This window comes from Diabrotica undecimpunctata, chromosome 3 (genome assembly GCF_040954645.1).
Source record: "Diabrotica undecimpunctata isolate CICGRU chromosome 3, icDiaUnde3, whole genome shotgun sequence".
In the NCBI taxonomy this organism is placed as follows: domain Eukaryota; kingdom Metazoa; phylum Arthropoda; class Insecta; order Coleoptera; family Chrysomelidae; genus Diabrotica; species Diabrotica undecimpunctata.
The window spans coordinates 113,877,320-113,892,215 of NC_092805.1; the positions used below are offsets into that span (position 1 = coordinate 113,877,320).

General features: G+C 33.8%; 1 protein-coding gene across 1 annotated transcript in view; it reads left to right on the forward strand.

The window, feature by feature from the left end:
* The window catches only part of not (ubiquitin carboxyl-terminal hydrolase nonstop), a 44,686-nt gene that overhangs the window by 16,262 nt on the left and 13,528 nt on the right, over positions 1-14,896 (forward strand). Inside the window, exons 5-6 of the mRNA XM_072526662.1 lie at positions 4,256-4,508; positions 9,063-9,319. Coding sequence (XP_072382763.1) covers positions 4,256-4,508; positions 9,063-9,319 — 510 coding nt within the window. The remainder of the gene's footprint in view (positions 1-4,255; positions 4,509-9,062; positions 9,320-14,896) is intronic.

Here is a 14,896-nt window from a genome sequence, read left to right on the forward strand (position 1 = left end):
ATTATTAAAATTGTGCTCGATATTTGCCTTTAATTTTTCAAAGTTCATTTATTCGAGCATTCATCCTTATATCAATTTATTATTAAAAAAGACTAAAGCGTAGAGTAAATATAAGAGTCATGGTTTTTACTTCGAGCTAAACTAAACGAGCCATGTAAGATAATACACAAATATATTACCTCAACAAACCATGGATACATGCAGAATATAATGTTTATAAATACTCGCCATACGAAACAACATTGGAAGGCAAGCATTCTTGTAAGTAGTGTCGACAGGTGTGAGTCCGCCACTTGGTAAAGGAAAAAGGCTTAGTATTCTGAGAAGTTCTGAAGATTTTATTCAAGATGGATTATTACTTGTATTTCAAAATGTATTAGTGACTAACATGAGTTGACGAAAACATCAATGGGCATGTTTGTAAAGAATATTTCGTTGAAATATTAGATCTAATTCTGAAGGGAGCTATCATTGTTATGCACAATAAGAAATATAAATTATAAATTGTTATGCACAATAAATATTTGGCGTAAATGCAGTAGCTTATTTTCAAAATTTCAAACGTACCAAAAAATTCCCTAAGAAAATAGCTTAACAACATTACTAATAAGTACAAGAATGTTTTTAAAAAGTAGATTGTAGATGAAACAGCAACTTAGCGTGGTATATCAATATATCGACTTTTACCCTTAAATTTTAGATTAATCTAATAGAAATTATTTGGGCACAAGTTATAGGAGAAGTTGCCCGGAACGATGTTTCTTTTAGGGTGGATGATGTTAATCAATTGTTTAAAAGTACCATTAATCGCATGAATTTTTTTTATAAACCCGGGAAAAATCATCGAATGACACCAACCACTTAGATTTTATTATGTCGGATTTTTACTTGCTAAACATCCTTTCTTGTTCATTTTTAGTTTTAGATAAAATAGATCTCATTGTGTTTTTTGTTGAAATGTTAAATTTATTTCCCATCGTATTAAGATTTTTCGATAATCCTTTTACCCTTGGAGTCAATTAATGTCAGGATGAAGTGGAATCATCTATCACGACATATGCCTTACATTTATCCTGGAAAATTTGATGGTAAACTTTCCACTTTAATGTCTTAAAGCTCTGTCTTCAGCTTCTTTCTTTTTAATTATCTTCGTTATTAATTGGTACCCCCGTTGCTGGAGTTGGATTGAACGATAAAATCCACAAGGAAAATAATTCCTGTAGCTGGCTGTATACCACGTATAACAAAAGAGGTTAGTCTTTGTATGTGGGTATATTTTATTTTATAAAAACCCTTAAAAGGGCAACATTACAAGCACGAACGTTTTCGGAACAACTGTTCCATCATCAGGTTAAAATACAGGTTACCATGCCTGAGCCACCAAAATATTTGGGTAAAAACCCTTTAAAATGTAATGTGTTACCAAAGATTGTACATGTTGTTGATAATATTATATGATGTTTAATATTTTAATTAGATTTTACTTCAGGTAACATACACCCATGCTTAAGTGAGTTCCAGTGTCCGGAGAGTAAACCTCTTCAAACGGACTACGACTGGTAACTCCGTAGTTACCAGCCGTAGTCCGTTTGAAGAGGTTTACTCTCCGGACACTGGAACTCACTTAAGCATGGGTGTATGTTACCTGAAGTAAAATCTAATTAAAATATTAAACATCATATAATATTATCAACAACATGTACAATCTTTGGTAACACATTACATTTTAAAGGGTTTTTACCCAAATATTTTGGTGGCTCAGGCATGGTAACCTGTATTTTAACCTGATGATGGAACAGTTGTTCCGAAAACGTTCGTGCTTGTAATGTTGCCCTTTTAAGGGTTTTTATAAAATAAAATATACCCACATACAAAGACTAACCTCTTTTGAACGATAAAGATCTACGAATAATTACAAATCTATACTGGTATCAAGTGGCAAGAATAAAGGTTGAACAAGAACTGTCGGATGAAATAAATATAAAAAGAGGAGTGAGACAAGGCTGTATATTGTCGCCTTTGCTTTTTAACTTATATTCGGAGGAAATATTTAAGGAAGCCTTAATGGAGACAACCGAAGGTATTATTGTGAATGGAGTAACCGTCAACAATATTAGATATGCCGACGATACCTTAGTGCTTGCTAATTGCGGAGAAGACCTTCAAAATCTAATGAACAAAATAAAACAGACTTGTGATCAGTATGGATTAAAACTCAACGTTAAGAAAACTAAATATATGATAGCAAACAAAATTATATACAGGATGACGGTATAAAAGTCGAAGATGCCACACTGGACAGAGTAGAGAAACTCGTGTATCTCGGCAGTAATATCAATTAGAGCTGGGATCCAACCGCAGAAATTAAAAGCCGAATAGAACAAGCACGAGCTGCCTTTGTAAAAATGAGAAACGTACCTTGCAGTCACGATCTTAGCATTGACCTTAGAGTTCGAATGACATCTTGCTACATCTTTCCTGTCCTGCTATATGGAGTGGAAGTGTGGACTCTAACAGGCTATCCTTAGACGCTTGACAGCCTTTGAGATGTGGGTATACAGACGACTACTGAAAATAAGCTGGGTCGACAGAGTTAGAAATGAGGAGGTCCTTAGACGACTGAACCAAACAACACAACTGGTCAATATAATAAAGAAACGCAAGCTGGATTACTTCGGTCACATTATGAGACACCCTGAAAAATATGATCTTTTACATCTGATCATTATACAAGATCCAAGGTAATCGCGGTCCTGGTAGAAGAAGAACATCATGGCTGAAAAATCTAAGGCAATGGTATGTAAAATCAATTACATCGTTATTTAGAGCTGCTGTCAATAAAGTCACGATAGCGAATATGGTAGCCAACATGATATCCAACGATCGATAACGGTCATGGAACTAGAAGAAGAAGACCCCCGTTGCCAGTTTTTCTGACTCTCCAGGATGTAATTTATCAAATCCTCATCTGGGTGATACACTTCTGTTTCAATAATAAAATACTGTCTGTCTTCGACCCATCTATCGCACTCAAAAATCGGGTGTGTTGGCGACACATCCGATCTTCAGCATCATAGTAATGGCAGTTTAGGCTTTGAGTTTGTTTCAATGTAATGAATGTAATATCTATGAATGATGTAGACCGTGTAAAAGTGGGTTTGCTTCCTTTGTTTGTTATTATTAGGTCCCTTGAGGAGATAATCTCTAAATGTATTTCGCCTTTTTTGTTGGTTATGGGGGAATCCCATTCTGTGGCTTTGTCATGTCTCTACTTTTTCGAGTCCAGAAAAGGAAATAAAACTCTTCAAAACATTAATAAATAAAAATTTTGTTTTCTCTTACCTTTGCGTGAGTGATTGCCACAAACTATTTTTATTTTTGACGAATAAATATTTTGTTTTTGGATACTAAAAATTTACTATATACTATAAAACTTAATACGACCAGTAAATAACTCAATAATAACTATAACGTTACAAAACACAAAATATATTAACTTATAAACCAACACTCTACAATTTGAATATAATCAGACTGAGCAGATTGGACCTGTAAAATGACAATCATTTTCGATCAAGGCGATAATTCATATTTAATAGTCTCTTGGCGGATACCGTCGGAACACGTGCGTGTCAGGCCTCGATAATTTGTTTATGTTAGGAATATGCAATATGAATAGAGTTTAGGTATAGTAGTAGTAGATTTAGGTAGAACTACTGACGTGTATAATGGGGAAATTTTATTTTAAATTTTGTTATACATCTGTATATTTTTAAGATACCTAATGATGATTTATTACTCTGCGTAAACTTTTTAGGGCTTTAACTTTGTCAACAGTATAAATCTTTTGATTGTATTGGGAAAGCTCAAAGAGTGAGTTTGAAATAAATATTGTATCTATTTCTCTCCTTCTTATATTTAGGTATATCTTTGTTTATTATGCATCAATTAAATATTATTTTTCATTCCGAATTATCATTTTTCCAGCTTCTTTGCCACTTCTGTGATGATAACTTCTTCTCCCAACACTTTTTTCTTATTACATTTCATTGTATTTTTAAAATTCGACACGCCCCGGAGAAAAAATTTAAATAGTAGCGTGACACAGAGGAAGGTAATAACAATTATGATATTGCTGCAAAACTTCCTAGTATTTCATATCGTCAAACTGGAAAAAGTAAGACTAAAGAAGTGTTTAGTAAATCCTAATGAGCCTTATTTTGCTTTATTAAACCTGACAATTGTATTGTTTTAGTGGTGTATCAACAACGATAGATCCAATTTGGGACTTCTCTTTAGATCTCGGACCCGTAACATTAGGAGGCAGACAACCTTCTTCTCTTCATGAATGCCTTGATAGATTTACTAGAGCTGAACTTTTAGAAAATAAGGAGAAAACCTTTTGTTCAAATTGTCAATCACACGAAGAATCTACTAAACAGTTTACTATGAAGACTCTTCCTATAGTTGTATGTTTTCATCTAAAGAGGTTTCAGCATACAAATGAGGTACGTATATCTAGTGTAGGTATTTAATTTTCTTACCGTCTAAGGTCTTTAATTGAAAATATCTGAGCTTCTCTTAGTATCACAAGGCACAAAATTATTTAAGTTACAAGCTGAGAACATTGACTTACTTTTTGGATAAGTAAAATTTTAGTAGTTCAATCGAACCTACAAATATTGACTTGACTGTTTGATCAGCCAAATTGTAATAACCCAGTTCCCATAAATTGGATATATTCATTATTTCATACTGTCTGGTACACTTGAATTAAAACGTATCTCAGTACGCGTTATAAATTTTATGAACCAATCATACCAATTTGACAGGAAAGTTTTTTTGCCAAATACATAATCCTCTTATATAGTTACCAAGTGAACGCCTGAAAAATTCAGTTGTTTTACATCTCCAATAGATGGGGCCAGGGTTAGTACCGCATTTTTAAGAAAAGATAATTTCAGTTAAAAGTTTTTTTATATTATATTAAATAATGGTATTATGCTAAAATATATCCTATTATATAGAGCCATCAAAAAAAATCGTAATTGAGATAGGCCATGGAATTATTATTTGTACGGATCAGTAGTATCATCGTCATCATGGTTAATAACGTGACGACATTATGAATCAATATTAAAATTATTGTCAATGTAAAGTTTGGTTAGGCCAATACGAGGTTTGTCTTTTCAGTTTTGCATATAGTCGCTTGGAGGGCGCCACCAATAAAAAATTCCAACACAAATTTAATCTCAATCTTTTGTTGAAATAAATATAGAGTTTCATGGCGATACAACAAGTCGTGTAGATACAGTAAATTTTTGAAATTCGCAAGTCGGTCGAAAATTTTTGAGCAATAATTTTTTTACAATTTTCGGAGAAGATTATCCCACCAGCATTGTCTCTCCCAAACGGTTTCTGTGTTTGGGAATACAGCATTACACCAGTCAACTATTTCCCGCTGGTATGACGAATTTCAACGTGGTAGCTCATTGTAAACATTGATGCGGTTCGTCAGTTAATTAAGTATAACCGCCGTGTAACATACCGGGAGATAGAGGCATCTTTGAGCATTTCAAATACCTCTATCCAAAAGATCGTACATGAAGAACTGGGTGTTACAAAGTTGGTTTCCCGTTGGATCCCTCATTTATATAATATCCCTCATAAAATAGCGATTTTGCAGGTGTCAACTGAAGACTGGAATAACTGTTTTACCATTTGGTTTGAACATATGCAAAAGTGTATCGATCTTGCTGGGACATGTTTTGAAAAGCAATAAAGTACTTTAAGTCTATATATTTTTTGTCTTTGTGGCTATATGCAAAACTAAAAAGACAACCCTTGTATTTTTAACAAATATTTTTGGGAAAATTAAATAAAAATAGTATTCAACTTGTTAACGGATATTGTTTCTATGTAGATGTAAAAGTAAACAGCTAGTCTCGAAGACAGTGTGAATAAGTTTTTTATTAAATATGTAGTGTGCCAATTAGAAATACATAGACAAAATGATGTTTAGTTTTTTAGAGGAATTTCGGAGATGTAGACAACATTGGTGTAAAAATGTTCTACAATGTGAATAGTGTAGGGCTGCGAATAGTTAATATCATGAATATCATGGTTGGGTACAATATTTTTGAAGGCATACATATTTAGGTACAATATCACAATGAATACTTATTTCATTATATACCCAAAATCTAAAGTAGGTACACCTTAGCATATTTTAATATCCATTGAAATAAAGGAATATTTTCAAATCTGAGATCAACAAAATATTCCTGCTTTATTGAATTTATACTGAAATAGTGTTTTTTTTTTTATAAAAAGGGGGACAAATTCGTTGAACTTAAATTTAGTTCAACAAAGCAATAGCAGCTTTTGCTAAAAGATTTAATCTTTTGCACATTTCGTATATTCCAGAGGACAGAAAACGATAATATTAAATCGTTTTCGTTCATTAAAGTAGATGGCATTTCAGTACGCTAACTACTGCAGTGGTAAAGATTTCGGAGACATCGTTGGACTTTCCGAGTTTGAATTTGTATCAGCTCGAGTTTCTGACAAAATACGGATGCTGAAGTGACGTCATAACACTCTATTGATACCGATTCGAGCACGGTATATAGCTTTATGAAGTTTCTTGAACCATACTATATTTAATAACTTATAATAAAGTTAGTATTTCTTGGGGGTTTAGGTTTTTATATATATATATATATATATATATATATATATATAAAACCTTTATTTCTGAGTTTGAGAATAAATAAGACTTCTCTCTCCAATGGCGCTACAGCCCAAATCGAACCTTGGCCTCCTCCAAACTATGCCTCCTCCAAACTATGCCTCCAACATTGTCGGTCCCGTAACGATCTTCTCGAGGTTATTACGTCTAGCAAATGTTGCGCGTCCGCTGCCACTTCGTTCTTTCTCCCACCTTTTCCGTGACCTTTCTTTTGGTCGTGCACCCTACATTTGACTATCTAGGGCTGTTTTTGGCAATCTTTTGGTCTTCATTCTCACTACATGACTGGCCCATCGAAGTCTCTGAAGTTTAACGAATTCCGAAATCGGTGTCTCTTTGAATAGTTGGTAGAGTTCATAGTTGTACCTGGATTTAAATACTTCATTTTCGTTAATAGGTCCAAATATCTTCCTTAGGACTTTTCTTTGAAATACTTACGGCTTTCTTTTTGCCTTTTCTGTCATCACTCATGTCTCGAATCCGTAACATACTGTTGATCTGATAATAGTATTTCAGACCCTGATTTTCGATCTCCAGTGTGTGTTTTTCGAGCGGAACACATTTATAAGCGAAAAATAGCTTTGTTTCCCTTTACTATTCTTCTTTGAACTTCTCGTTATTCTGTTTTGTTTTTTGTGTTTTGAGTATTTATTTCTAGTCCTGTCCATTCTGTCCCTGTTTTCAATTTTTGAATATATTTCTGCCGCCTCTTCTGTTCTGCGAGACATGATGCTGATGTCATCGTCATAGGCGGCAATCTTTATTGTTTTGTTTGTGTGGAGATTAGCTCTTCCTATATTTTACCGTCTTATCACATATTCGAGAGTGAAGTTGAATAGTGTCGGTACCAGCCGGTTTCCTTGCTTTAATCCTTTAACTATTGAAAAGTTCTCAAAGAGCTCATTTCGTATTTTGACAGTTACTATTGACAAGTCTATTGTTGCTTCTACTAGTCGAATTTATTTTTGGGGGATGTTAAAGCTATGTAATATTTGATATAACTTGTGTCTATTAATTGTCTATTAATCTCAGTTTATCCTCATTTTTCTATTTGGGCGTATGATCAGTCCAGTAACTAGGCCAGTTTTCCAGTCGCTAGGGATCTTTTCATCATTTCAAATCTTGTCTATGAGCATATGCATGTGTTCTATTAGGTGTTCACCACCTAAATATTAAATAGATTTTCCATACTGATTTTATTTCTTTTGGATCGCTGGTTATTTGCTCTTCTTAATTTCTGCATAGATTTGTTCGGAGTTCTCTTGTATCGTTGCTTTGAAGATTTTCTTAAATTTTCTGTATATTACCGTTCTCGTAGTTTCTTTTCTCTATTCGGCATATTTTATTGGCTCTGCGTCTTCGTAGATTGCTCTTGTTTCTCTGGTTCTTCTTCCATATATTTTTTGTGTTCTTGATTTCTTTTCTGTGTGGTCTCTTTACACTCGCCATTTAACCATTTTTTGTTTTTTCCGTTTTTTGTCTATTATCTTACTTGCTGCATCAATTACTTTGGTTTTGAGTTCTTCCCAATGTTCTTCGGTGCCTAGACTGCCTTTATTTGTTAGCGTTTGTGTTATTTCTGTCTCATAGTTCTGGTTGATAACTGTCTTAATTTACTGATTTGTTTATAAAGACATGATCAATTTGGTTGGCGGTTGTTCCACCACACATAATCCATGTATTTTGTGTATATCGCCTAGCGTAGCTTTGTGTATATCGCGGTGTGGGAAAATAGTCGAACTTATGATCATGTTTTTTGTTACTGCCAAAGTTAATTAGTAATTCTCCATTTTCATTGGTGTTTTGATGGAGTGAATGTTTACCAATGATTCCTACAATTAGACCTACTGTAAACATTTAACCAAACAACTACAAACTTTAAGTGTAGGAAATCCTAATGCTATTTGAAACAGAATTAATTTCTTATTTTGATAAAGTCATAAAATGAAAGTAATTTACTTTAGTCATTAAAAATCTTATCTATGTCCCCTGTTTCTTTTCACTCTTAAAAAATGGATAAGTAACTAATTTAAATTTTGATTGAGCTGTAGTTATATCTAATTATATTTGATTATTATTAATATGATACTATTAATATGTATACATGTAGATATAGATTAGCTACAATTATTCGGAAGTGCAAATTTTCAAATTTCGAACCGAGTATTTTTTGAAATCTAATGTGCGGTCTGCGTGACACACTGTTTATATTATCTTTATCATTGTTTGTTACATAAGGGTAACCAAACTAGTCTAATGAACATTCATATACCTTCAGTAATTTTTATCAAAATATATTGATTATTTTTAGGTAAAGAAAAAAATATCTACAGTGATATCTTTTCCTGAAATGTTAGACATGACACCTTTCATGAGTAGAAGTAAAGAACAGACTTCTTTCCCCATAGACAATAGATACTCATTATTTGCTGTTATTATTCACGTAGGTCCAACAATAGATATCGGACATTATGTAGCGTACGTGAGACAACAACACGACTATTGGTACAAATGTGATGATGACATCATAACTAGAGCTAATCTTAAAGAAGTTCTTGGATCAGAGGGGTAAGTGTGATCAATATTTATTCTAGATAACAATGCCTCTTTAGAATAATACTCCATATTTCTCGTATATTTTATAGTTGTAAAATGTAGTTGTAAATATACGAGTTTAGAACTCCAAGAAGTGAACATTATAGCACATACATTTGTAACCGTGTAAAATATTCGTTTCTCTAGCATAGTTTGGTATGTTGAATTATACAAAGTAAGTTCTGGTATTGATAGATGTGATGTGTTGCATTTGTCTAATATTTTTCCAAACTTGACTCGAAAGCTGTAGAAGATATGTATTTATACCAGCATTCTTTTTTGCTTTGTTTTTTTTTTATTTCTTTAGTACAGTCTTACTTTACTTTGGTGTTGAATCCTCAGAAGATAAGACCGGAATGAATCTTATTCTAGCGAGACGCAATCTTCTTTATGTGCCGTCTTCTACCGAAGGTTGGCGACCATCAAACGATAGGTTTCTCTGTTTTGTGCCGCATGTATTATGTTCGCGGCTTCTGGTATTTGAAACCATTCTCTCAAATTTTTCAGCCAGGATTTCTTCTTTCTACCCAAACCTCTTCTACCTTCAATCTTGCCTTCCACGATAAGCCGTAGCAGACTGTACTTATCATTACGGAACACATGGCCCAGGTATGACGCTTTCCTCCTTTTAAAAGTTGTTAACAATTCCATCTCTTTACCCATTCGTCTTAATACCTCTGTGTTGGTCACTCTGTCTGTCCAAGGTATTCTCAGTATGCGTCGATACAGCCACATTTCTAGAGCCGCTAACTTCTTTATAGTTGCTGCTGTTAACGTCCACCCTTCAACTCCGTAAAGTAGCGTAGAGAGTACGTAGCATTTCGTGGCGCGCCATCGGAGGTTAACGCTTAGGTGGCGGTTGCTCAAGAGCTTTCTCATTTTGATGAATTTGGATCTTGCTATTTCAATTCGGATCTTAATCTCTACATCTGGGTCCCACTTATCATTTACTGTATATCCCAGATATTTAAATCGGTGTACTCTTTCAATACGTTCGGCTTCAATATTCAGGTCGATATGTTGAATGTTCTTTTTACTGATCACCATAAATTTAGTTTTCTTTCTATTGATCTTCAGTCCAAATTGGTTGCCAATTGTATTTACTCTATTTAGCATCATCTGTAAATCTTCGATATTATCGGCCAGTATAACAGTATCATCTGCATATCGAAAATTACTTATTGGTACGCCATTAATCTTGATGCCCTCGTTGTACTCTTCCAGTGCCTCTAGAAATATTTGTTCCGTGTACAGGTTGAAAAGCAGTGGCGAAAGAATACAGCCCTGTCTAACCCCTCTAGAAATGGTTACGTTTTCACTCACCATATGTCCATTCTTCATGTGGGCTGTTTGATTCCAATATAGATTTTTTATAATCTGGATGTCTTTAGTGTCAAGTCCTGTAAGATGTAATAGTTCTATGAGTTTGTCATGTTTGATAGTATCGAATGCTTTCTCATAGTCGATAAAACAGGCGTAAACATCTTTCTGTTGATCCAGACATTTTTGAATCAAGACTTGTATTGCAAAGAGCGGCTCTCGAGTTCCAAAACCGCATCTAAAACCGAACTGTGTTTTACTTATGCTGTGTTCTAATTTTGCTCGTATTCTGGAATGGATAATACGCAAGAATACTTTAAGGGTGTGACTCATTAAACTTATAAGGCGATATTCACTACACGTCTTAGAATTCGATTTCTTGGGACGCAAGACGCAATAGCAAAGTTATTTATTAAAATCGACTAAAAATCGTGCCATAGGCATATCCACTTAAATAATTTACTAATCGATTTTAGATCGATTGTATTTATTAGAAGTCCTAGTCCAATATATAAACATTTATATGTCACAGCCAGGTGGTTAAATTAGCCGTTCGATTAAACAGCTAGCCCTTTGACTGAATAACGCCATTTAATCACACGAATAGTTATTGGGTCGAATTTATATGCAATTAAAAAGTTCAACGACATGGCTGATTGAAAAGCCGCCACATCATTGACGTAATTTGTTTCTTGACCACCGCGCCGCTCGTAGCACCCGTTAACTGTTTGAAAAATAGTCTTTTGTTTGAACCAATTTGTGTCTCGTGTCAGAATCCAACCACTATCGCCTATAGCTGTAAGTATTGCAATAATCCTGTTCATGTCACATGTGGATTGTCTGTAGTAGGGGAGGAAGGTTTTGGTTCCACAGTACTGTGTTTGAGATGCAAAACGGAAGAAAACATACTATTTCAGAGAAATGAGGCCCACAGAAGTATAAAACGTGCAGCTGAAAAAATGGTTGAGAGCACAGGTTATTGGCAGTAGTGTCCTGATAAGTGTACCGAAAGTGGATCGTGGACCTTTGGACACCAAAAATATCAAAGGAAAAATTGTGGATTTTAGAAATGGAGTTTATACAACAGGCACAAAAACAGAAACTATTAAAAATTGGTTTATGCGACAAGAATTTCACTCATCGACGGAAAGCAATGATGATGAAATTTTAGATACTTCGATATCTTTACGAGAAACTGTGACTATACAATCAAAGTTTGGGGGTCAAGGTTTTCAAAAATACTTGTATACACCAGCACAAAAACAATGCCGTACTATGAATGTGCTTACTTCAAGAAAAAAGTTCTTTGTGAATCTAAATGTCCTAGCAGTTTAAGTCGTGTCAATAAATGATTTATATGTAACATGAAAATTATTAATAACCTCATCTGTGAAGTAAATAACATTATTTTATAAGTAAGACATCATAACGCGTAGTTCAATCAAATGAAAGGGCTAGCGGTGACTAGATGACTATTTTAATTAGCTGTTTGATTACACGGCTGATCTAGCTGACCTGTGGTCATGTGACCTTCGTGGTCGTTAGCCACTCGGTTAATTGACATTCAGACATGTGATTGAATGACGTTGTTTAATCAAAGGGCCTAGCTGTTGTATCGAACGGCTAATTTAACCATCTGTCTGCGACATATAGATGTGCTGTGGATGTTCGCCAAACATCGCCAAGGCGATGGGTGAAATTTATATCGGATGGTATATTTTTCTAAATGTATATTTTTGCAAAATTTTGTAGTGTAATTAATTCGTAAAACAATTTTAACATTTATTTTCGATCCAGATTTCAGTTATATTCTGTAAGTATTATAAAGGAAATGAAAAGAATAGTAAATTTGGAGTAGGATTTATAATAAATAAAGCTATAAGTAACTACTTTGATGAACTACATAGAGGAAAAGCATCTATACGCAATGAACCCCTTTTACAAAAAGAAGCCCCAACGAAAATGGACATGGATCAGCCCTAATGGATCCACAAAAAATGAGATCGACTACATACTGTCCACGGAACGATTTATCATTAAAGATGTAATAGTTCTTAACAGATTCACAACAGGTAGCGATCACAGGATGGTCAGGGCAAAAATTAGTATTGACGGTAACTATGAAATGAAAAGAAAAATAATTAGAAACTGGGATCTAGTAGATAGAAACAAACGAGGGCAATAGAAAGAGATATAACAAAGACTTATTAAAAGAACAACTTACCCAAAAATTAGACAGTGATGATAAAGATATAGACGAAATAGACAACATACTTACAGCAACGATGATTACATCAGGAAAAGAAATAGCAAAAAAGGATCTAAAAAAGAACAACTATATATCAACAGAAACAAAGAAGCTTATGGATAAAAGAAAGAAGCTGAACGAAGAAGGCAAAAGAAAATCATATAAGCAAATCAGAAATAAAGAAGGCATTGAAAGAAAAGTGGTAATTAATACTCTACATTCCCCTTTTTACAAGATATTAAAAGAAAAAAGAATCCCAAACAACTGGAAGAAATCCGTAATCATTATCCTACACAAGAAAGGGGATAAAGGAGATATAAAAAACTACCCTCCTATAACACTCTTCAATGTAATGTATAAACTTCTAACAAAAATTTTTACCAATAGATTGACGACAAAATTCGACGGATACCAGTCGAAAGAACAAGCTGGTTTTAGAAAGGGATTCAGCACAAGTGACCATTTACTAAGTATGAAAATACTTATAGAATGAGCAAATGAATACCACATTCCTCTATATATAACGTTCATAGATTTCGAAAAGGCTTTCGACAGTGTCGACCATTGGACAGTGAAAAGTTCTTTGATTAACAGCAGAATTGGCCACAGATATACGGAACTAATAGCCAATATATATATATATATATATATATATATATATATATATATATATATATATATATATATATATATATATATAAGGAAGCCAAAACAGCCAAGTATATGAAGGAACAAAATCAATACAAATAAATAGAGGCGTGAGACAGGGTGACACAATATCACCGAAACTTTTCAATTAGGCTCTGGAAGATATTTTTAAAAGATTAGAATGGGAAGAAAAAACGCTTGAACTTAGACCTTAATATGAATTACAGCAAGACCAAAATCATAACAAATACAGATGAAGACATCACAATGAGGATCGGACAAGATGAAATAGAACAAGTTCAGGATTTTATATATCTGGTTCAAACTATAAAACTTAACAAAGAAAAACAAACAGCAGAGATAAAAAGGCGAGTTAGACTGTCATGGGCGGCATTTGGCAAACTAAGCTATATTCTTAAAAACAAAAGATATCCACAGCATCTTAAGACCAAAGTGTACAATCAATACGTACTCCCTGTTCTCACTTATGGTTCTCAAACGTGGACATTTACAAAAGCAGACAAATGTTGCACATAAGACTAATGGATAAAAAGAGAAACGAGTGGATAAGAGAGAAAACAAAAGTGAGAGATGTTAGACAAGAAGTTGCAAAATTGAAATGGAGATTTGCCGGACACAATATAAGACAAAAAGAAGACCGATGGAACAAAATTCTTATAAGTTGGAGACTGTGGGAATATAAACGAAGCAGAGGAACTCCCCAAAATGAGATAGGCAGATGATATCAAGAAGCACGTGGGCTCTAGGTGGATGACTGTAGCGACAGACAAAGAAGAATGGAAAAGGATTGGGGAGACCTATGTCCAAAGATGGACCGAAGAAGGCTAATTAGATAGATAAATTAGACAGATTTCAGTCCTCTACAAATAATATCTTAAATAATTAGGGAATCAGGAATTCTATAGTTTAGATTAGAATTTCCTACTTGAGTTTTTATGGCCCTGTTTACGATTCACCACCCGCTATATTTAAAGAAGTGAATGATTGAAATATCGTAAAAGTAACGTGTACCGTTATTTTATGTTAAATTCGACAACCAGCATTATTCATATCGTAATACTGATTGCCTATCGACTAGTGATATTGTGCAGTGTGTTGTATTTTAGGTGATATGAGAGTTGTTTTTTTAGTTTTGCATGTAGCCATCAAGACAAAAAATATATAATTTTTTATTAGGAGTGCGCCACAATTTAAAATAAGTGGAATAAAATAATTTCCACTTCGGAAATCGTTCTCAAAATACTTTAATGTTTTGTACTTTGAGGACGATTTCCGAATTGGAAATTAAAACGTCAAAAACAAACTTATTTTAA